The sequence below is a fragment of the Lepidochelys olivacea genome (genome assembly GCF_965140295.1).
Source record: "Lepidochelys olivacea isolate rLepOli2 genome assembly, chromosome: 3".
In the NCBI taxonomy this organism is placed as follows: Eukaryota; Metazoa; Chordata; order Testudines; family Cheloniidae; genus Lepidochelys; species Lepidochelys olivacea.
Genome location: NC_140413.1, coordinates 57,255,507 through 57,278,894, shown reverse-complemented (window position 1 = coordinate 57,278,894; position 23,388 = coordinate 57,255,507). Strand labels below are relative to the sequence as shown.

The 23,388-nt window shown below is 42.9% G+C and overlaps 1 protein-coding gene across 27 annotated transcripts in view; it reads right to left on the bottom strand.

The window, feature by feature from the left end:
- RIMS1 (regulating synaptic membrane exocytosis 1) overlaps positions 1-5,886 on the bottom strand; it is a 513,389-nt gene extending 507,503 nt beyond the window's left edge. For 13 of the 27 annotated variants that reach the window (XM_084623253.1, XM_084623231.1, XM_084623235.1 and 10 more), the window contains exon 1: positions 5,666-5,885. In XM_084623253.1, coding sequence (XP_084479379.1) covers positions 5,666-5,829 — 164 coding nt within the window. In that variant the 5' untranslated portion in view covers positions 5,830-5,885. Of the gene's footprint in view, positions 1-5,665 lie in introns of all 27 variants that reach the window. The other 14 variants (XM_084623248.1, XM_084623228.1, XM_084623249.1 and 11 more) reach the window with 2 other exon arrangements.
- Positions 5,887-23,388: the final 17,502 nt, after the last annotated feature.

Here is a 23,388-nt window from a genome sequence, read left to right as displayed (position 1 = left end):
GCCCCCCAAATTTAACCATTTATGCATTTATTATAATGGCACTGAAACAGACATATCTGGGCTCAATACAGAGGTGACAGTCATGCAATCCTCTCAGTCTGCAGCAGACCTAACACTGATTACACTGAATTGTTCACAAAGAGTGAGAGTATATGGTCCTGTGATTGCAAATGACAAGATACAGCTGATATGATGGGGAATAATTCAGGCAGTGTGCCAATATGGATGTTCAGCATCCAATAGAGCGCTATATGGAAAGAGTTGTTCTGCACATCCTTGCCCCTTCATGTCTTCAAAGTGGTGAGGATGCAAATGGCTTTGTAGGTCATGACTGAAAAATCACAACGAGCTTTGCTCATCTCTGTAGTGCTAGAAAATATATTTGGATCATGGCTTTCCTGTTCAAAACTCTCTCTGTGGACATCAGACTCTCGAATGCAATCACATTGAGGGTTTATTTAAATTATATATACAGATAATTAAAACATAGTCCCAGATCAACAAGTATCAGCACAAACATGAATGCACTTCAGATAACGCAATCCATTCTCTATAATCTGTTCTGACTAGTGAAGAAATGGCTAAGAACCCAATTCAGTGCCTACATTCCACAACTAGGCATGCTCTAAGGAAAAATATTCCCCAAATACACACTGGATAATGTAAGGATTAAACATTGGCCCCAACTGGCAGAAGCACAGATCTGAAAAGCTATCCATGCATCCCCAGATCTTGCATTTGGCTTTCATTGAAGAATGTTGTGTAAAATTCCCTAGTCCTGATCATGTGCAAATTTCTGCCAGTAATTTGAGGTTATGCACAAGTATGTCCAAAAAGAGCAGCATCAAGTCTTTTTGGTGTTCGAATCTAATTAGATGGGATCCTATGAAATGTTTTCCACAGTACAGCCATTGCAGACTAAAGTTACCCGGCAGATACAAGTGTTTTAGACTCGTTTTTCCAAAAAATAGCATAGGTCAGATTTTCAAAAGCATTCATTGTTGGCTGAAATCTGCTCCCGTTAAACTCAATGGTAAAATGCCAGCTGAATGCTTTAGAAAATCCTCCCTATTTTCCCAGTCCCCCAAATTATACTATATTCTTTATAGTATAAATAGACCAATGCCCTGAAGAATGTTGAGCCTAATCTTATGATTATTTATACTAATGAAAATCCAGAGCAGTTCTTTTGCTTCTGTGAAGTTACTCGGGTCTGACCAGTGTACAGGAGTGCAGAATTGGGCCCTTACAATATAATTCTAGATGCGAGCCATGAATAGTGATAGCAGACAGTACAGAAGGGATGAGGTATGGAGGAATGAGGTCTACAGCAATATAATCTACAGGTTACTCAGTTCAGATATTTGCTTATATAAGTGATTCAAACTGAAAACAAATATTGGGCCAAATTCTTTCATGATGCAAATAAGCAAAATTGCATTGTAGTCAAGTGATCTGTGCCCATTTCCATTAGCAGATAATTTGGTCTATTGTTCTCACAATATAAGGTACACTCCTATTCAAAAAATTTTAACAACCTTTCTTTTTCTTAAGTATTAAATGAAAGTGCTAAAGAACGCTCTGCAATATGTTAACTAACTAGCCACCTGATGGAGGTATCAATACAGTATGTTTGACCATTTTATTCCAGTGTCAAAGGAAGCAAAAGAGAGAGTCTAGGTACATCTTAAAAAATAAAAGGGCATGATAAGATTCAGAATGAAAAATTTAACTATTTTTTAAACTCTTGGAACAACTGGCATTTTCCAGATTGCCAACCAATGGAACATTAGGAGGAAAGCATATTAAAAAGATAGTCTCTTCCGTAGAACGTTTATCAAAATCTGGATTTGTGACAGCCCTTTGCTCTGGGGAGTTTTATATAAGGACCCTACACTTCTCCTCCCACTTTTCCCCATCCCTCCTGCCAACCATCAACAACACCTATTAACTTATAGATTCATAGATTTTTTAAGGCCAGAAAGGATTATTGTGATCATTTAGTCAGACTTTCTGAATAATATAACTACAGTGGGAGTTATTTTTATCCTGTGTAAAAGCATGTGTGAAGGGGGGTACGGCGATATAGCTTTCAAAATTTCAGATCTCCAATACAGATTGGAGCCAGCAGTGGAATCTGGATCCAATTTTGCATTCTAGACTTTACAAAATTCCAGTGTGTTTAGCTCTGAGTCCCATTTCTCATAAAGCTTGCATGTGTACTACATACAATAAAACTATATTTAAAATATTATTTAGGTTGCAAAGTCAAGCACTTAAAAATTAGGAAATGCCAGATTTACGTTTGCCTCTGCAACCTTAATTCTGCCCCCTTGTGCATCCATCTTCCATCCTGAGATATTGGGCAGTAAACCTGTCACTGGTCTAGGAATGAATATTGTCCATTTGGCATCTCAGACCAGCATTACTTTGAGAGGAAGTTCCACATTTGGGATGTGGGTGCCATGGAAGGAAACATTTCCTTATCAGATTGTTTTAAAAAGAAAACTGATAGCTGTTTGAATCTGCTCAGACATTTTGAATGTTAAAACCAATTCTGCTGGAGACAAATTAACAGGTAGAAGGCAGGTAACATGGTCTAAGATTCACAATGTATAATATGGCTGTGGAATATTACATGGACAGCACCATCATATATGTATATCACATACACCCTTTCTGCAAAATTAGGGCAGGAGATGCTTGTTCAGATTGTTATCCTATCTATGAGGAAGAGCATGTATAATTCTTGCCCAAGGGGAAAAAAAAGTGTAGTGTGGGCCATATAGAAAAAGGACAATGATTCTAGAAGATATAATGGTTCTGTGCAACACATAAAATCATAACTAGTTGGAAACTACTGACTCTGACCTAATTCCCATAATGATATAACTATATACCAAGGGTGGTCAGCCTGTGGCTCCATGTATAGGGACTGCATCCGGGGCTGGAGCTACAGGCACCAACTTTCCAATGTGCCGGGGGGTGCTCACTGCTCAACCCCTCGCTCTGCCACAGGCCCTGCCCCCACTCCACCCCTTCCCAACCCCTCCCCTGAGCCTGCCATGCCCTCGCTCCTCCCCCTCACCCCCAGAGCCTCCTGTACGCCACAAAACAGCTGATCGGAAGGAACTGGGAGCAGGGGGGTGGAGCTGATGGGTGGGGGTTGCTGACGTATTACTGTGGCTCTTTGGCAATGTACATTGGTAAATTCTGGCTCCTTCTCAGGCTCAGGTTGGCCACCCCCGCTATTTAGCAAAGTTTATAAGCTTTCCCCTTCATTCCATAACTATGGGCTGAATTTCCAGCTATCTAAAAAAAAAAAAAAAAAAAAAATCACATTTTTCTTAGCCTGATGCAGAGCATTTCCTATTCTTCAGATGCCTTTGAATAGGAATTGTTATGTGGACCAAATTACAAGAAATTCTTTTTGGCATCACAAACCCTTTGAATACATGTCTAAAGCAATGTAGAAAGATCCAATTTTCAAGCAGAATCCACGAAGGGCAATTTTTGACCTGTGCTAAAAAACTAACTTTGAACAGTGCCCCAAGTCTTTTAGCAAAAGCTTTGAAGATTCCAGCACCCTTGTGGAAAACATTTTAAACAATTTTCCAGGCTTCACCGATGCTAATATAAAAGAAGCAAAGAAATGCCTTACCCCACATTAACAATTATAGTACTGACAAATTAGTGCCACTCCTGACAAAAGTTTTCTCTTGCAGTGGACATGGGACTTATAATGCTATTTCCCACAGAATAAAGGCTAAATATTTGTATGGAAGTAGCAATGGGCAGAGGGGCAAAGGACAGAGAATGAGGGAAGTAGAGATGTAGTGCATAGCATTTGGCCAGCAGTTCCTTTCAATTCTCTAATGATGTACAAAGACTGAAAGTGACCCTAAATGCTTCATCCCCACATTGGCTAGTACAGTGCAGTTTCACAATCCTGCTTTTCTTCCAACCCTAATAAAGTCTTGATCACACCCCAAGCATTACAACCACAGCAGCAGTGAACCAAACTCTTCATCCCAAACTCCGCTCTCCATGCCACACCCCCATCCCTAGTCCTGGTCCCAGGCAATAAGCATCATTAGCTAGTGGGCCTCAGTGTACAATTCTGCAGTTACCAGCAGCAGCCACTGCAGAAATGCAAATCCCAGCACTGATCTGAAAGGACAGAGACGACAGCACAATCAGACACTGCCCTCAGCTTCAAATCACTTGCAATACATGGCACAGAAGTTAAGAGACTGCAGGGATTCACTATTTCCATCCATTATAGATTATACTATTGGCTACAGGGAAAAGTATAAAAACTGAAACCCACACCTTAAAACTGGTTATTTCTGATGCAGCCAAAAGAAAACACCACACACAGTATGTCACACCTTTTGTCCAAGCCACCAGCCCTACCCTCTGAACACACACAAGAAAATAGTATACAGTGAGGCAAGGACACACCTTACAGAATACAAAGCATCTGGATCACATTAAGAGCTTTGCATGTAGTCAGTTACCTATTCTGCCATTTCCATCCAAAAGTGAATAGGCCTGGAGGGTGGTTACAGGAAGAGAAAATTTGATTCTCCTCCTCAGGCCACAGTCTCAATCTGTTTAGTCTCATCACTCACAGGAGGCAATTTAGTAACATTACATTTGAAGCCTGCTGCTAATGGAGAAGGATAGAAAGTGAGGTCACATAGGTGTTGTTTTGCAAGGAAGAACGGGGGGAAAGAGATAAAAGGTTCAAGAGAGAAACTGGTTTCCAAATATGGCATCCATCAATGCCCTGAGCCCCCAACATCTTTCCCTATGTAATCAACAGTGTAATAAATCTACCAGTTGTCTCTCTAGCCCACCAACACAAGCATACACCTTGCCCTCTGGAAGGAACAGTGTAGCTAATTATAAACACACTGTGCTTTCCCACATCAAAACGCCCCTCCACAGCAAGATGCCTCCCATCCTTGCCCACAGTTCAGCAACCACCAGGCAGACAGGAAGATAGCAAAAGGAAGATAGCCCAGCTGGAGAAACTGCAGGGGGTGGAAGTAGAAGAGGAAGAGGCAGGTTGCTGCCTAATCCCCAAGTGGCAGGACTGGGTTCACACTGAGCCAGGTGGAGGCAGCCTGGTGTTTTTTGAAGGCTCTGTCCTAGGGAAACCCCACCCATTACCCCTCCCGTAACGGGCGGGGTTTTAAGGCCCCCAGAGGAATCCCTTCCCAAAATGTGGTGGGTTTTCCAATGGCAAGGTCTCCCCTCTTCTAACACACCACAGCGGAGGGGGGTTCCCCGCTTCTTCCCCTGCGTGGGGGGGGGGGAGAGCGAGCCCCCCCCCCCCCCCCCCCGCCTCTCCTGGGTGTGGGTCTCCTCAGGTAGGCGTCTCCCGCAGCGAAGGGAGGCGGTTCCCAAGGGTGGGAGAGAGCAGCCGGGGGAGAGAAGGAAGTTCAGGGCCGTGCGGGGAGGCGGGTGGGGGTTCTGCAGGGCAAGACCCGCGGCCAGTCTCCGGCAGGGACCCCGCGGGGCTCGGTCAGTGTGGCCGAGCCCAGCCCCGCACCGTTCCCGGAGGCGCCGCAGCCCAGCCGCGCCGCTGCCTTGTCCGCTCTCACCACCGGGACCGGCCCAGAATGAATGAATGAATGAATGACGGACGGCTGCTTACTTGAGCATGGCCTCTTCCTTCTCTTCCTCTTCTTTCTGCCGGTCCATCACTGCCATAATGATGTTCCGCTCCTCCTCGGTCAGGTGGCTCAGGTCGGGCAGCTCCTGCATCGGGGGAGGCACCGTGGGTGGGCGAGGGCCGCGGGGCCCCACAGAAGAAGACATTTTTATTTCTGCCTTTTCCCTTACACCTTCTACCTTGGCAAGGCAAAGCCAGTCACGCCTCTCCGCCTCCTTCCTTCACAGCGCAGTCCGCGGCTCCGCGGCAGCGGCGGCGGCAGCAGAGGAGGCGGAGACCCAGCCTTTCATGGTTGCTTGCATCCACCCCTGCCCGGCGGCTGCTGCTCCCTTTGTTTGCCCAGCTCTAGGAAGGTTTGGGGCTGCCCTCCTGCCTCTTGCAGCCCATCCTCCCAGGGCGGGAGGGGAGGGAGAGGGCTCGGGATTACGGCTAGCAGGCTGTGTGCAGCGGCAGGCTGGATGCACAGGGCTGGAGAAGAAGGGCGGATGCTGCTGCTGCTGCTGCTAGCTTTGAGGAGGGAGGGGGGAGTTGGGTGTCAGTTAGGCGGAGTCCAAGCCACTCCGCTCCTGGAAGATGCTCCTGCTGTCTCACACTGAGCACCACCAGCTGTGGAGTCCATGGACCTGAGCCACCCACACCCCTGGCGTCCCCTGACTTGCCCTGGGGCCACACGTTTGCCAGAGTCGCTACTGGGATGATATTTTCCCCTCTCATCTTTCTCAGCTCTCTCTTCCTCGGTTAAGGGCCATGCACCTTGCCAGTCTCCTCAGCTGGTGCCTTGTCTCCTTGCCTACCTGCACTTTATCCCTCTGCCTAAGCTTTCTCACTGCAAACCAATGCCACAGGCTTTCACCTGGCTCCCCCACTACAGGTCAGCACCATGGCCTGGAGTTCCCCAGCCTTGGGCTGGTGCCAGGCCCTCTCCATCACTTTGTTGGACACACTCTCCAGTCTCCGCTGACCACAGACTGGCCCAGCACATATGCTGACCATACTCCAATGACTTAGGCTAAGGCTGCAGGTACTCCATCTGGATCCCTGCTTTGACCCAGTCCTGTATTTACTATGCCAGTATTTTCTTGGCTTCTCTGCTTTCAACAGAACTCATAGATAATTTCCTTGGGCTGCTACATTGCAGCCTGGTACTACATGAACTCTAATCTTTCTTCCCCTACACTCAATGTAGGTTTTACGCTCGCACTGGGCTCCCCACCTTGAGCCAGAGCAGACCATTCTCAACGCTTCCCCCATTTCCCCTTACTTCAGACTAGCCCTCACATTCTTCTTTTTCTCTCCTACTTGGGCCTTCCAAAACCAACCTTGAAATATGTGATAGTTCAAACTCTTCATAAACAAACCAAATAGTTTCTTGACATGAAGGGCCTCCCTACAACTGTCCAAATTCTAAAGGGTCATGAAGGGCAACTGCTCCTCCTCCCTGAGATATTACTGCAGGGATCAGTTCTGTCACATCAGTGTAAAAGCAAAAAGGGAGATGTTGATTAGGGAACCAAATCTATACAGATGCACCCAACTCAGTGTCCTTCTCATCCAGCACACAGCCTGCTGTTTCCCAGAAATCCCAGTACATAAAAGAAGTTGGAACATGAATGAAGGACAGAACACTCAGGACAGCTGGTAAATATCATAACTTCCCCCTTAGTTGAAGGCATAGGCCCACCAATGAGCCGGGTAATGTCTAAGCTCAGGGTCCTGCTAGATTCATTATCACTCCTGGTCACCCAAATAGTAACAGTCACCAAAAAAACCTTCTTCCATATTTGACTAGCAAGAAAACATCATCCTTTCTTCTCAAAGGCTGACCCTCAGTAATCCATTCATTCATCACCTCCAGACTGGAGTATGGCAACAAACTCTACATGGGACTGACTACAAAGGCCAGAAGGAAGCTGCTGCTGTTCCACCATGCAGAAACTCACCATCTGGCCAGGCCAGGCCAAAGAGAGAGTATAACAGTCCTCTGCAATCTCTAAGCCTTCAATAAGCTTGGCCCAAGAATAGCTTCTCACTCTGTGCCATGCTGCTTAAGCTATTCTTGAGGAGACCAGTATATCTGACAGAAACCAAAGTTAGACTGTAAGAAACCAGACACAGGAACTTGTCAGTAGACAGTCCAGAGCTATGGAATGCTCATATACCATAGTGATGAGCGCAAGCAGGAATAAATTTAAAAATAGACATCCAGTGGGCAAATGAATGGGGAGGGCAGTAGTGGTAGGACTAAATGTAGAGTAGCTCGGGGGGGGTGGGGGGAAGAAGTGTGCAGAGGAAAATGAATGTGCCCAGGGCATCTTTATGCTCTGGCAATCCTTGGTGGGGGTTATGGCTCTTAGAGCTATAGGCAGCTGGATATCATGTACAGAGTAGCCTGTATATCAGGAACCAGCTATCTCCAGAAGCAGGCAGCAACATAGGTGAGCTAAACTAAACACAACTTTGCCAACCCCACTGCTAGATTGAAGCACAGAATTTGACTTACTTTCTTCACTCACAGGTAAAAGGAATTCATCAGGTCCCTCCTGCTGAAGTGACTGCCCACAAGTACAGAAATAGAATGGCACAAGTAGGCCTGTCAATACCTCTGAATAACACATCAGATGCAATCATAACCCACCTTATCTTACCAGACTTGTTTGTGTGTACAGGAGAACAAACAGAGACTGGCAAGCCGAGAGGACTTATGGTTGAATTTTGTGTATTGTTCAAACAAATACACCAGTAACATCAATTCTTATGTATCATCATGTACCATAAAATATTGGTATTTACATTTAAATAAAAAGAAATTGAGTCAGACGTTGATTGTATTTATTATTAAAAACATATTCAACTTATTCTGTCTTCCTTCCTTTTGATTTTCTCTTTCCTTTTTGTGTTCATTCATTCTTTTTTCTCTTTGAAATCTAATGTACCTCTCCAGCGCATCATCAAAGATTTACAACCTATCCTGAAAAAATGATCCCTCACTCTCACAGATCTTGGAAGACAGAACAGTCCTTGCTTACAGACAGCCCCCCACACTGAAGCAAATACTCTCCAGCAACCACAGAACAAACACTAACCTAGGAACCTATCCTTGCAACAAAGCCCGATACCAACTCTGTCCACATATTTATTCAACTGACACCATCATAGGACCTAATCACATTAGCCACGGCATCAGGGGCTTGTTCACCTGCACATCTACCAATGTGATATATGCCATCAGGTGCCAGCTTTATACATGCCATCATTGTACTGCTTTAAATAATGAATGACAAAGCACGATACAGTAATAAAAGTAATAATGCTAATTACTTCAACTGGGGCAGGTAGGCATTTTGGAACTCACTACTCAAAGAATTAAATTTAAGAATAAGAGAAATAGAATTATGAAATGCACAGACCAGTAAAAAAAAAAAACCTATCACAGTACAGTAATCCTTAATGAACTTTGAAAAAAATAAAATGACAGCAAATATATGTAAATTGCGCATTTTGACAGGAAGTCCCAAGTAACAACCACAACAATAGTACAAGTGTGTTTGAGACAGCATGTGTGTGCGCATGTTGGGGGAGTATGTGAGAGAGAGTGAGGAGAGGGAGTGGAGTATGAACGAGACTGCGTGTGTGAAAGTGCGTGCGTGCATGCATCTGAGTCATCACACTGTCTCTTTAAGCTCAGGAGCCTCAACGCTTGGTCAGTACAGCAGCAGCAGCAGCCGCCACAGCTTCCACTCTTGAGCCAGATGCACCAGCACTAACAGGCTCCCTCTCCCCACATCCCAGCTCAGCAGAGGCCCACTTGGGCATGGCCACCTCTAGCATCAGGCGAGCTCCTCCAGCTGTGGATCAGGTTCCAAAAGAAGGAGAGACAGCTTTGGCAGTTGCTGGACAAGTGCCCAGCTCTAGGAAGGGTGGCTATGGGGTGGGGATAAGGCAAATTTTGGGGTGGCTATAGCCCCCACAAACTACCAAAGAAACTTTACACAAAGACTCTGTTCTAACTTTAAAATGTACATTTTTGTAGACAGGTAAAAGTGCTCATGGAAAGAGCATAAAGTTGGACAAAGTTACTTAGAAGACCACACTGCAGATGTGCCCATGGAAAGTAATTTGTGTTGCTGACTCTGGCAAAAGGTATGCAACATAGGGCCCAAAAGGTCTTACACAAACTGGTATGGCACAAGATGAGTAGGCAAAGAGCTGATCCTAAGATCCCCTTATGAATAGCAAAGTCTGGTAAGAGGCCAGGAGACAATTACACAGTAGTCAGGGCCAGTTTTACAGCTTACACACCCCTAGGCACTGCATCTTCAATGCCCCGCCTTCCCATGCGGCCCTGCCTGGAGCCCCTCCTCCCTGCATCCCCATGTGGCCCTGTGACCCCCACCCAGCAGCCCTGTGTGGCCCACCCTGCCTCCTAACCTGGTTCCAAGAAGGTTGCTGTGACTTTTCACTTGAGGAAAAAATGCACCCGCCAGCTACCTGTTTGCCGCTGCCCGCCACGCAAGTCTGCCTCAGTCAGCTCAGGCTGTTCTGGCCCCACAGCAGCCTCTGATGGGTGAAGGCAGAATTGCAGCACATTTTCTGCAGAAAAAAAGTTCTGCCTCCCTCGGACAAGAGTTCTGCACATGCTGCAAACATCACCTAAAGGGAGGGGGCACACCATGAGACAAGCAGCGTGTGGGGTGTCTCAGCAGGGTGTGGGGCAGATTAGGAGGCTTCCTCCCTCCCAAGATCTCCTGAGCAGTGTGGCCAGCGGCCAGATGGCAGCAAAATAGCCCAAAATACCTCAACTTGCAACTGCTAAACCCCCCTGGCAACTGGGCTAGAAAAATCGCATACTTGGCAACCCCTGTGCTCCTAGAGCACCGCGGCCCCTTATCACGTACCTAATTGGAAATCCAGCCGTGACAGCAGTTTGTGCGGTGGAATGAGCTTTGGCGGTGAGCCCTGATAATAGGGTGGGATCTGGCCTCCCAAGGAGAGAGCTCTGGGATGTACACAACTGAGGAACAGAGAGGCATGAAAGGTCAAACTTGAAGAGGGTAGATGTGGGTTTAAGTTCATACTTTAGGTTGGGGATTTATTGGGGAATTCCAGGGGGGAACTCTGTGACTCCTTGTCCTAAGAGAAGGGAGAACTTAAAGAGACTAAAGGAAAGGAGGAAGTCCAGGGAGATGGTATCAAGGAGTGTGGCAGACTATGCTGCCTGTCCTAGGCTCCTAGAACTGGGACCTAGTGTAGAGGGTGGACCTGGGTTTTCCTGCCAGCCACTGGTAAGGTGGTGTGAAACTCCTGAGAAGGAGGAAAGAAGGAGGAAAGCACCAAGAGAAGGGTGTGAGAACTACAGGGCCCAGAGTTGGGGCTGAAGACTTCTTATAAGCATATTGAACTAGTTGCTGGACTTTGTTATACTGGAATGGGTGGGACTACAGCATGACCTGACTGGAGGGCTGAGTTATGAGACAGGAGCCCACTATTGGACTGAAGTGAATGTTGGCAGGGGGCACTAGAGAGGAAAGAGCTGGCTTTTACCACACCCAGCCATGAGCACTCCAGCAGTGAGTCTGCCATTCTACAATGATATAGATTCTTATGAAGACTAATCTTTGTTGTGTTGAAATGGCCCTAATAGTATGCCTACATGCAAGCTGGAGTTGTAACTTCCAGCTCAGACAGACAGGTACGCTAGCTTTGATCGAGCTAGCGTGCTAAAAATAGAATTGTAGATTCAGGTGGTGGTATGGGCTTGCTGTGCTGAGTAAGGTCCCAGGTGGGATTGTACTTGGGATGGGTAGCCTAACCCACAGCTACACTTCTAACTATCTAACTTCAGACTATCGAAGCTTGCATGTGTATGTCTACCTGAGTTGGAAACTACATCTCAAGGTTGACTGTAGAATGCACTGAGTCAATAGGTAGTTGAGAGCACTAAGGCTGGAGAAACTCCTTACACTAACTACACTTAGTATTATTTGTAATAGAAATCCACTTTCTAAAAAGAAGGTTAGTGACAAGAAACCCTGAATGTCTAGATAATTCTGCCTAGAAATTGCACAGATTTTGTAATCAAGAGAATCAACAGCTTCTGAGACAACATTTGATTTGGCTTGTAAGCCAAAAGAGTTTAACGCTATTTGAGCCCTTCTTAAAGTGACATAAGAGCCTATTACTACTGGTGAAATTCCGGATAAAGTAAAATAGCTACAAAATTATTACTGGCATATTATATTTGGGGTTTAATCTGTGATATAAAGTTTGGCTTGAGTATCACCTGGGCAAGGCAGCTTTGAATGTAGTTGACACTGATTACTAACATATCTAAACTTTGGAATTCTAACTTTAGAGTTGTTTGTTTGAACTGCCACAGGCAATCCCATAATCACATTGGCATATAAATTTGAATGGAAATTAATAAGGATATCTATTTTAAGGATAAAAATCACCCACCCAGAAAGAAGAGAATTGGGATAAAGTTTATTTTTATAACAGGACTGTGATAAAACCTTGAAATGATTTATTCTCTCTCAGGTGCTTGGCTGGCTGGTTCTTGCTCGCATATTCAGAGTCTAACTTATAGTCATACATGGAGTTAGGAAGGAATTTCAACCCAGGTCAGGTTGGCAATGACCTTGGGAGTTTTTGTGCCTTCCTCTGAAGCATGTGGGTGCAGGTCGCTTGCCAGGATTATCTAGATATATCTCACTTAATCATTGCCATGCCATTGTAAGATCCTTGGGCACTGGTGCACCTCGATCCCTGGGCACATAATAATCTAGTCCCCTGGGGGCTGTAATACTTTGTTCTAACTTTTATTTGTTGGGTTTAGTTTGTGGGTGGTGGTGGTGGCCTGTGATATACAGGAGGTCAGACTATATGATGTGGTGATCCCTTCTGGTCTTAAACTCTATGGTAAGTTGTAACATCCCATGATGAGTTCAGTTTTAGATTTTTGTAAACACTCTTCTAAACATCCTTATTTTGCTTTCTGTAATTTATTAGCTTTTTAAATGCTGCATTGGCTAATAACTCAAATTTACAATAACTCTCTAGTCTGTGCTTTCTCTAAGGAATAGAGATATAGAGAACAGGCAAACTAAGAGGTAACTGGTTAATTCAAGCTACTTAACCATTGCGTGTCTTATAACATACTTTTCTCCCACTTTTTTTTACCAACTGTCTCTTTCAATCAGTTTCTCTTGTTCTTTTTTTTTTCACATTAACCCCTGACTTCTTCCTTCCTTCCACTTCTCTTGATATCCTTCTTTTTCTGCAGTGCTGCTCTACACTCATCCCTCACAGTCACTAAAATACCCACAGGCACCCAAGCACCTGTCTTAACAAGGCACCCATTATTGACTGTCCCCCCGCCCCGCCACACCTGTGCACCAACCACTCCTCGACTTCTTTCTCATACATATATACACATACTCACTGGTCCTTCTCCCTATACACACCACTCAAAACACACCTACTTCACACTTCCTCCTAGCCCTCTGCATCCAGTACATACCAACTATTTCACCTATGATCACACCACACACCCACTATCTCAAGATCACATAGGCACCCACACATCCACTCTCACAACCATGCACTCCTACACCCTCTTATCTTACTGCCCCCTGCACACTCCATGATGTATCTATCCACACATTCAGTATTCCTGCACCAGCCCCATGCACCTTGACTCCTGTTATGGTTCTCAAGCCCACCTCCACCCCTTTTGAGCCTCCCTTCACCTAGACATACTCCTTCCTGGCTATCCCAGGGTCCATCCCTGTTCTGGGTTTACCAGCTGTGCTAGTATACCCAATTCTGGGTCTCTCATGAGTGAACATAGTGATATCTGCCATCTTTCTGGGTCTCTCCACAATGCCTTTTTGAGTCTCCAGGGTCCCAGCTCTGAGTCCTTTCTGGATCCCCACCCAGGACTCTCTATCTACCCTCTTCAGAACCCTGAGAGCCCTTCACCTGTACTTCCTGTTTCTGCTCTTGCAATGAGGAATTAAGATGAGGACTTTGCACAGAAAGCAGAGGAGAGGGAACAGCAGCACTGCTTGCCTTCCCTGTGGCCCAGTGGTAGAAGAAGCTTGACAGAAGGAGTGTGGTCAGAGGGTTGGAATGTGAGGCTGAGAGGGCAGAAGTGGTGCAGCAAAGGCTGCAGGGGATCAGTTGCTCATGGACAACTTCTTAGGTTACAAGATGTGGAGTATAATAGGAGCACACAGCCATTTGTTTACATCAGCTGCAGAGAAGTCCAGCAGACACTTGCTGAAAACAGCGCACACCAAACCCACCCCAGCTAGGCAGGCAGATTAGACAGAATTCTCCATCAGAGAACAGGAAGAATCCAAGTCTCACTACCTGCAGGGCACACTGGAAAATGTATCTCTTTGAGAGAAGGCTTTCCTCAAAGAATGGAGAGGAAGGAATGCCTGTTGATAAATTGGAGTGGGTTCAGGGAAGAGTCATGAGAATGATTAAAAATTGCTTAATAGTGACAGACTCAAGGAACTCAATCTATTTAGCTTAACAAAGATGGTTAAAAGGTGACTTGATCAATGTACAAATACCTACATGCAGAACAAATATTTAATGGGCTTTACAGTCTAACAGATACAGACATAACAAGATCCAATATCTGGAAGTTGAAACTAGACAAATTCAGACTGAATTTAACAGTCAGAGTAATTAACCATAAGAATAACTTACCAAGGGTCCTGGTGGATTCTCAATTACTGGTAATTATTAAATCACAACTGGATATCTTTCTGCAACATATGCTCTACCTCAACCAGGAATTATTGGGGGAAGTGTTATGGCCTGTGTTATACAAGAGGCCAGACTAGATCACAATGGACCTGGTTGTCCTTAGAATCTATGAATCCTTTGGAACAAGGCCTCATCACCTCCCTGCCCTTCCCTTGATAATTGGAGGGGGTGGAGGTAGGTGCCAGCAAGATCAAAGTTAAGGGGATAACAGTTCTTGGGAGGGGTGTCCTTGTATGGAAAAGGATGACAACCACTGCTCAAAAAAAAAAAGCAAACAACCATATCCTGTTCTGGACAGGATCTGTTGTTATGCATAACTTTGTAACAGTGCCTACCTACTATGGTGATGAAAGATGAACTTTCTAGAAATCCTGGAAGCTGTTTGGTCTTATTTCAACTACCATCTTTTGGGAGTCGCCTCACCCCCCCCCCCAAAAAAAATTCCCAGGCCCCTAAATAATTCCTGTTGCTTTTCTTTCAGTTCCCTCCCATTAATAATATCTTTCTGCTCCTGACATGCCAAGGAAAGCATGTTGTATTTTTGGTGCAGTCTCACCAGATTGATATAAAGAGGGACTATGTCCTTCCTTCTCCATAAGATGATGCTTCCACATGTGCAGCCCAAAAATCACTTTATCTTTAGGTGCAATACTGCATTTGCAAACTATCTCATTTAAGTCTTCTCACCTGGTTCCTTTTTGGTATTGCTACTTTCCAAATGTGTGTCTAATGAAATATCAATGTTTTAATTTTTTTTATCCCAGATGTATTAGCATGTATTCCCTGAGGGAATTCAGCCCCTTTCAACTGGCAAAGTGGCACAAAGGGAATGTAGTTGGACCAAGAAAAGGGCATTTTTTATATCTACTGTTTTTCTTTAACTATGGATTCCATGTGGGTGGTCCCCAGCGCCTACAAACAGCCTCATATAGGCCTCTGCGCAGAACCAATCGCAGGTGGATGGCTTAGTTTGCAATATTTTAAGAAAGCTATCGGTGGGGATTAGAAGTTCGATGGCGCAAACAGAATAAATCAACACCTCACATTGTAAGTCAGCAGACAGCCAGATGGAAAAAATAATGATTAAATTCAGTAAATTCAGAACAGTACCAAGTGGTAATATTGCAAAACATGAGTCAAAAGATTAATTTTAAATAATAAAAATGCTGTAAGGGCTTATCCATTTCCGACATGTGCTTTAACCACATAACACAGGTTGTGCATTAATGCTAATGAGAATAAAGAAAACCTACACAACTGATAGAAATCAGGGTCCCTTAAGTTTCTAGGGAAACCCTATAGGGCACTTTGCCAGTTGAAAGGGGCTGAATTCCCTCAGGGAATATATACTAATACATCTGGTATAAAAAAATTAAAACATTGATATTTCATTAGACACACATTTGGAAAGTAGCAATACCAAAAAGGAACCAGATGATAAGACTTAAATGAGATAGTTTATAAATGCAGTATTGCACCTAAAGATAAAGTGATTTTTGGGCTGCACATGTGGAAGCATCATCTAAAGGAGAAGGAAGGACATAAGGAAAAAGGGGGTTGACTCTTTCATGGACAGGCGCAGAAGGTAGGTATAGACAAAAATCACATTATAAAAAGAGGGTGCCCAGATCAGGAAAATTGAGTTCCCTCTTGGAAACTCAAGTAGACACCATCCCTCTAGAGATGATCAGTCCATGAGAGACCCATCAGACCCTAACACTATTGTTAAGAATGTGAGTAAACTATATTTGTAACTTGTATATAGGTCTTCATAGAATTTCTATACGCTTGGGTAATCATAACTTTAATTGTAATTTTAATACAACTTGTAAAACAGATAGGCCTTGTACTGGTAAATGTTTGTGTGGTCTCTACCTGTCATAAATATAAAGGGAAGGGTAAACCCTTTTGAAATCCCTCCTGGCCAGGGGAAAGCTCCTCTCACCTGTAAAGGGTTAAGAAGCTAAAGGTAACCTCGCTGGCACCTGACCAAAATGACCAATGAGGAGACAAGATACTTTCAAAAGCTGGGAGGAGGGAGAGAAACAAAGGGTCTGTGTCTGTCTATATGCTGGTCTTTGTCGGGGATAGACCAGGAATGGAGTCTTAGAACTTTTAGTAAGTAATCTAGCTAGGTATGTGTTAGATTATGATTTCTTTAAATGGCTGAGAAAAGAATTGTGCTGAATAGAATAACTATTTCTGTCTGTGTATCTTTTTTGTAACTTAAGGTTTTGCCTAGAGGGGTTCTCTATGTTTTTGAATCTAATTACCCTGTAAGATATCTACCATTCTGATTTTACAGGGGGGATTTCTTCATTTCTATTTACTTCTATTTTTATTAAAAGTCTTCTTGTAAGAAACTGAATGCTTTTTCATTGTTCTCAGATCCAAGGGTTTGGGTCTGTGGTCACCTATGCAAATTGGTGAGGATTTTTATCCAACATTTCCCAGGAAAGGGGGGGTGCAAGTGTTGGGAGGATTGTTCATTGTTCTTAAGATCCCAGGGTCTGGGTCTGTAGTCACCTAGGCAAATTGGTGAGGCTTTTTACCAAACCTTGTCCAGGAAGTGGGGTGCAAGGTTTTGGGAAGTATTTTGGGGGGAAGGACATGTCCAAACAGCTCTTCCCCAGTAACCAGTATTAGTTTGGTGGTGGTAGCGGCCAGTCCAAGGACAATGGGTGGAATATTTTGTACCTTAGGGAAGTTTTGACCTAAGCTGGTAAAGATAAGTTTAGGAGGTTTTTCATGCAGGTCCCCACATCTGTACCCTAGAGTTCAGAGTGGGGGAGGAACCTTGACACTACCCTTGGTCTTTGTGTTCCTAAAAACTCTAAATCTGAAGCAAGTAGCAGAGGTGGCTTTCACTCCGTTAAGCTTGAAACTGTAGCCACTGAAGAGCTGAACCCACAGTGGTGTAATGCCACATTACAAAATTCATTTTAAAGAAAATAAAAGGCTACAAAGCTTTGAAGTAACACACCATTTTCTATAAATAAGGCAAAATTCTTTTGAAATATGAATTTCTCTTGCTCCAGGTGTGCTTAAAACCTTCAACATTTTAAATATTGATAGTAAAAGTATAATATACTATAATGTTTGAAAATATTTATGAAATTCCTTTATTCTTAGAAAACCTAATCTCTATACATTGAAGTCTTTTTTACCATTTTTTTCTTTTTTCTTCATGATATCAATGTTTTAAATTATGATTGTTGGAGAAATTGCCATAAAGGTAAGATCTAAGACAGAAGAACTGAAAGAACATTCTGCCAGACAAACATCATCATCATAGTGTGCTGTCTTGGCTCCCGGAAGACAGGGCATCACTCTAAGGGGGTAGTCTACAATGGCAATGCTAAAGCGCTGCTGTGGCAGTGCTTTAACATGGCTTGTGTGGTCGCGGCAAAGCACTAGGAGAGAGCTCTCCCAGCGCTCTAAAAAAACCACCCCCACGAGAGGCCGTAGCTACCAGCCCTGGTGCACTGTTTACACTGGTGCTTTACAGCGCTGAAACTTGCTGCGCTCAGGGGGGTGTTTTTTCGCACCCCTGAGCAAGAAAGTTGCAGCGCTGTAAATTGCCAGTGTAGACAAGCCCAAAGAGAAAGAATGGCCAAGTGATCTTCTCTGAGATCTTCCTTTCTCTTGAGCAAAGGAAGACAGAAGAACCTGGAAGTGAACCACTGGTTAGCTAAGGGGTGTAGGGTGAAGGGTTTTGTGGAACACTGGTCCACCTTCTTTGGGGAGACAGAAGTGTATAATTTGAATGGCTTCTACCTCAGCAGAAGGGGACCAGTCTTCTCAGGCATAGGCTGACTAGAGTAGTCAGGAGGGTGTTAAACTAAGAACAAAAGAGCAGGGTAAAAACAGTGGAAATATGAGCACTCAGCACAAAATTAAGATATGGAGAACAAAATTAATCAAGGAACCAAAGGACATGAAGAGAAGAAATTCTTTAATTGCCTAGACACCATCACTAGAAGCCTCAGCAACGAACAAGAGGAATTGCTTATTTGATCATAAATTTGAGCTAGCTGGTATTACTGAAATCTGGTCCCATGACTGGAATGTTAAAATTAATTATAATCTATTTAGGAAGAGCGACTGGGGGAGAGGGAGTGGCACTCTGTCAAAAATGGCATTTCCTGTTTCTGATAACTTGAACAAAAGTGATCTTGAATGCTTATGGATCAATGTCCCAACAGAAAGTAAAAGATGGGATATTATTAGTTGTGTCTGTTACAGACCATCAAATCACATCAGGGAGCAGAATGATCCACTCCTTACACACCTACCTATAATGTGTAGGTAAAAAAGCGGTGTGATCATGGGAGACTTCAATTTGAGTGACATATGCTGGAGGTTTCATGTTGCCAGAACTAAAACATCTTTGGAACTTCTAAATATTATAGATGACAATTTCCTAACTCAATGTGTTACATCCAACATGAGGGAATTCTGTGTTAGATCTTGTCTTGACAGATAAAAAGGAGCTGATCACAGAATTAAAAACTAATGGTAGCTTAGGTACAATTGATCATGACTTGATCACATTCATTATGTGCAAACAGAACAAAGTCCAGACCTATAGTATATAAATTGGGTACTTCAAAAGGGCCAATTTCACAAAACAATTAACAGACAAATCAGTGGGAAGGAAGAACTTAATAAAAAAGTGAATAACCATTGGGAATTGTAATAACTTTACTAAATGTCCAGTAAGCCAGATCTGAGGAAGAAGACCATATTGGTTAAAGGACCAACCTGGTTTAGAGGAGAAGTGAAGGCAGCTATACAAATACATGAGAAAGGGGAAGTTGATAGTAATGAATATAAATCAGAAGTTAAGAACTACAGAAAATTGATGAAGGAAATAAAAGAAGAGAAAGAGAAATCTATGGCCAGCAGAGTTAAGGACAAAAAAGAGTTTAAGTATATTAAGAACAAAAAGAATGATATTGGTCCGTTATTAGATAGAAATGGTAGAATTAGCAATAATGCAGAAAAGACAGAAATGTTAAATACATATTTTTGTTCTGTAATTGGAGGGGGGAACGTCATATAACTCTCTCCATTCTGCTGGTATCTCAGGGGATACCCATAGGCACCCAAGCACCTGTCTCAACAAGGCACCCATTATTGACTGCCCCCGCAGCCACACCTAAACAGCAGCTATTCATAGATTCATAGATACTAAGGTCAGAAGGGACCATTATGATCATCTAGTCCAACCTCCTGCACAACGCAGGCCACAGAATCTCACCCACCCACTCCTGCCTAAAACCTCTCACCTATGTCTGAGCTATTGAAATCCTCAAACCATGGTTTAAAGACTTCAAGGAGCAGAGAATCCTCCAGCAGGTGACCCATGCCTCATGCTACAGAGGAAGGCGAAAAACCTCCAGGGCCTCTTCCAATCTGCCCTGGAGGAAAATTCCTTCCTGACCCCAAATATGGCGATCAGCTAAACCCTGAGCATATGGGCAAGATTCACCAGCCAGATACCCAGGAAAGAATTTTCTGTAGTAACTCAGATCCCACCCCATCTAACATCCCATCACAGGCCATCGGGCCTATTTACTATGAATATTTAAAGATCAATTAATTACCAAAATCATGTTATCCCATCATACCATCTCCTCCATATTCAAGTTAGACATTTTTAAATTAGCAGGTCTGGATAATGTACATCCAAGAGTTTTTGAAGAGCTGGCTGATCAGCTCACAGGACCATTAATGTTGATTTTCAATAAGTCTTGGAATGGCACAGAAATTCCAGAAGACTGGAAGAAAGCCCTGTGGTGCCAATATTTTAAAAAAAGTAAATGGGATGACCTAGGCTAATTTTACACCTGTCAGTCTGATATCGATCTTGGCTAAGATAATGGAGTGGCTGATGCAGGACTTGATTAATCAAGAGTTAAAACTCATCACCTTGAATTTATGCAAAATAGATCCTGTCAAACTAACTTGATATCTTTTTTGTTGCTGAAGATATTACATGTTTGGGTGAGAATGGTAACAGTGTTTATGTAATATATGTAGATGCCTATAAGGCATTTGACTTGATACTGCACAACATTTTGATTAAAAAACTAGAAAGATATAATATTAACATGGCACCCATTAAATGAATTAAAGCCAGCTAACTAGTAGATATAAATGGGAAATCCTCATTGAGCATTATTTTCTAGTGGGAGTCCTAAAGGGATTGGTTCTTGGCCCTATGCTATTTAATACTTTTATTAATGACTTGGAAGAAAACATGAAATCAACACAAAAATTGGGGGAAGTGGTAATTAATGAAGAGGACAGGGCATTGATACAGATAGCTCTGTATTGCTTGGAAAGCTGGGTGCAAGAAATCAATATGGCTTTTAATATGGCTAAATGTATACATCTAGCAACCAAACATGTAGGCCATACTTACACAATGGGGGACTCTATTCTGGGAAGCAGTGACTCTGGAAAAAAAAATTGAGGATAATCAGCTGAACATTAGCACCCACTACGATGCTGTGGCCAAAAGGGCTAATGCACTCTTGGTTGTGTAAATGGGAGAATCTCGAATAGGAGTAGAGAGGTTATTTTATCATCATATTTGGCACTGGTGCAACCATTGCTGGAATACTGTGTCCAGTTCTGGTGCCAACAATTCAAAAAAGATGTTGATAAATTGGAGAGGGTTCAGAGAAGAGCCACGAGACTGATTAAAGGATTAGAAAAATGCGTTTATTGTGATAGATTGAGCTCTTTGAATCTATTTAGCTTAACAAAGACAAGGTCAAGGGGTGACTTCATCACAGTCTAGAAGGACCTACATGGGGAACAAATTTTTGAAAGTGGGCTCTTAAGTCTAGTAGAGAAAGGTAGAACACAATCCAATACTGGAAGCTGATTATGGAATCCAATACTGGAAGCTGAAGCTAGACAAATGCAGACTGGAAACAAGGAGTAAGTTTTTAACAATGAGAGTAATTGACCATTGGAACAACTTACCAAGGGATGTGGTGGATTCCTCATCACAAATTAAAGACTGGCAAAGATGGGATGTTTTTCTAAAAGCTATGCCCTAGGAATGATTTTGGGGAAATTCTATGGCCTGTTATATACAGGAGGTCAGATTAGAAATCACAATTAGTCCCTTCTGGCCTTGGACTCTATGAAAAAGGGCACTTAGCAAGCTGAGGTCTAAAACCCTGTCCCATACAGCCAAAAGACCTATAATCACTGCAACCAACTCAGCAACCACTCTTGTCAACGTTGCTACAAGAAACTCCTGCTAATTTATTAAGACTAACTGGCAGTTAACACCCGATTCCCCAGAGAGCGTGGCTCTAAACTAGCAGCAGAGAAAAAGATGGGAGTGAGAGTGAGACCTGTCTCCAGAATTGCTTCTGTGGAGTAGTGTGAGCTCTGGAAAGCCTTGTCTACGTAATCTGTTTGCACCCTAGCTAATAATGAATACCTAGCTAGGATAAAGCACTCTTTCATCCACAGACCTCAGAACCCTTTACAAAGGATTATTCATTATTAGAGATGGTCAAAAAGTTTTGACTGAAATTTCCCTTTTTAAAAAAAATAGTTTAGTCAAAACTGAAATGTTTTTCTGGAATGTCAAGTTGAACACAAAAACTGACAGGAAAAATGTTAAACATTTTGTTTAAATGGCTTTGAAATGTTTTGTGTCAATGTTTCATTCTGATGTATAAATTCATTGTTTCAACTTTTACTTTATATTAAAATATTTTAACAGATTATATGATCTATATTTTAATATCTTGCACATTATATTTAATATCATAAGTCAAAGTGAAATTAATCAAACTGCCAGTATTGAAACAATATTGCAGTGATCCTTATTCAAAAATTTTCAGAATTCTTATTTCACAGGAAACTTCAATTGGGGAAAAAAATTCCAAATATCAGAATTTTCTGCAGAATGGAAATGTTGGTTCCCAACCAGCTCTATCCCCATTTTACAAATGGGAAACTGAAGCAGAGGTGTAGTGACTTGCACAAGGACATCCAGCAGGTCAGTAGCAAAGCCATATCTCCTGAGTTCAAGTCCAGTGCTCCAGCCACTAAGACATACCACCTCCCAGGACATATTTAACCAAATCTTTTCTATTCCCTACTGTAGCTGAAAGACTTTTGGGGGGATTGGGGCTATACACCATGTCCAGATTCTTTATTCTTGTTTCAAATAGCTGCCGTATTCATTACACCTCATATCTATAGTGAAATATTTATTCTAAAAGGTACAGATTTGATTGAGGCCTAAACTTGATATTCATTGTACAGTAAGTAATCTGAAGCAGGGGAAACAAACCTGTTCCTTTACTTTAGGTCCCAATCCAAGTTGCGGTGTTTACTACCCCCACGGAGTTCCATTGACTTCATTAGGACCCTCACAATAGTATATGAAATTCTTGGTAGCGTTTACAGGATTGGGCCTTTCACAAAATCTAAGGCAGATTGGAATGTTTCCAGGCTTTTTTTTTTTGCTTTTTTTTTTTAATAGTCCAATGAAAACTGTTTCGTCTGGACTTAAAATTCCACCTGCTGTGCTCCTGAAAGAGAAACTATACTATTTTCATTCTGGAACAGGAGTGAAAAGTATATTATAACAGTTCTTCTGATTTACCTAATCTAGGGTGTTAATACTGGTAAGAAAATGTGTTGTTTTTTAAATAAGTTTTGTGTTTCTCTTAAATATCGCTTGGAAATATTCCATACAGGAATGAGAGACATGTTTCGATCAAAACATATAAGGTGAACTCTTACACACATGCTTAATTTTAAGCACGAGTAGTCCCATGGGACTTAGAGTTAAGCACAGGCATAGGAATTTGCAGGAGCAGGGCCTATAAATTTACAACTGTGAAATGCAGAGATTTCACTAAACATTTTAAATGTGAAAG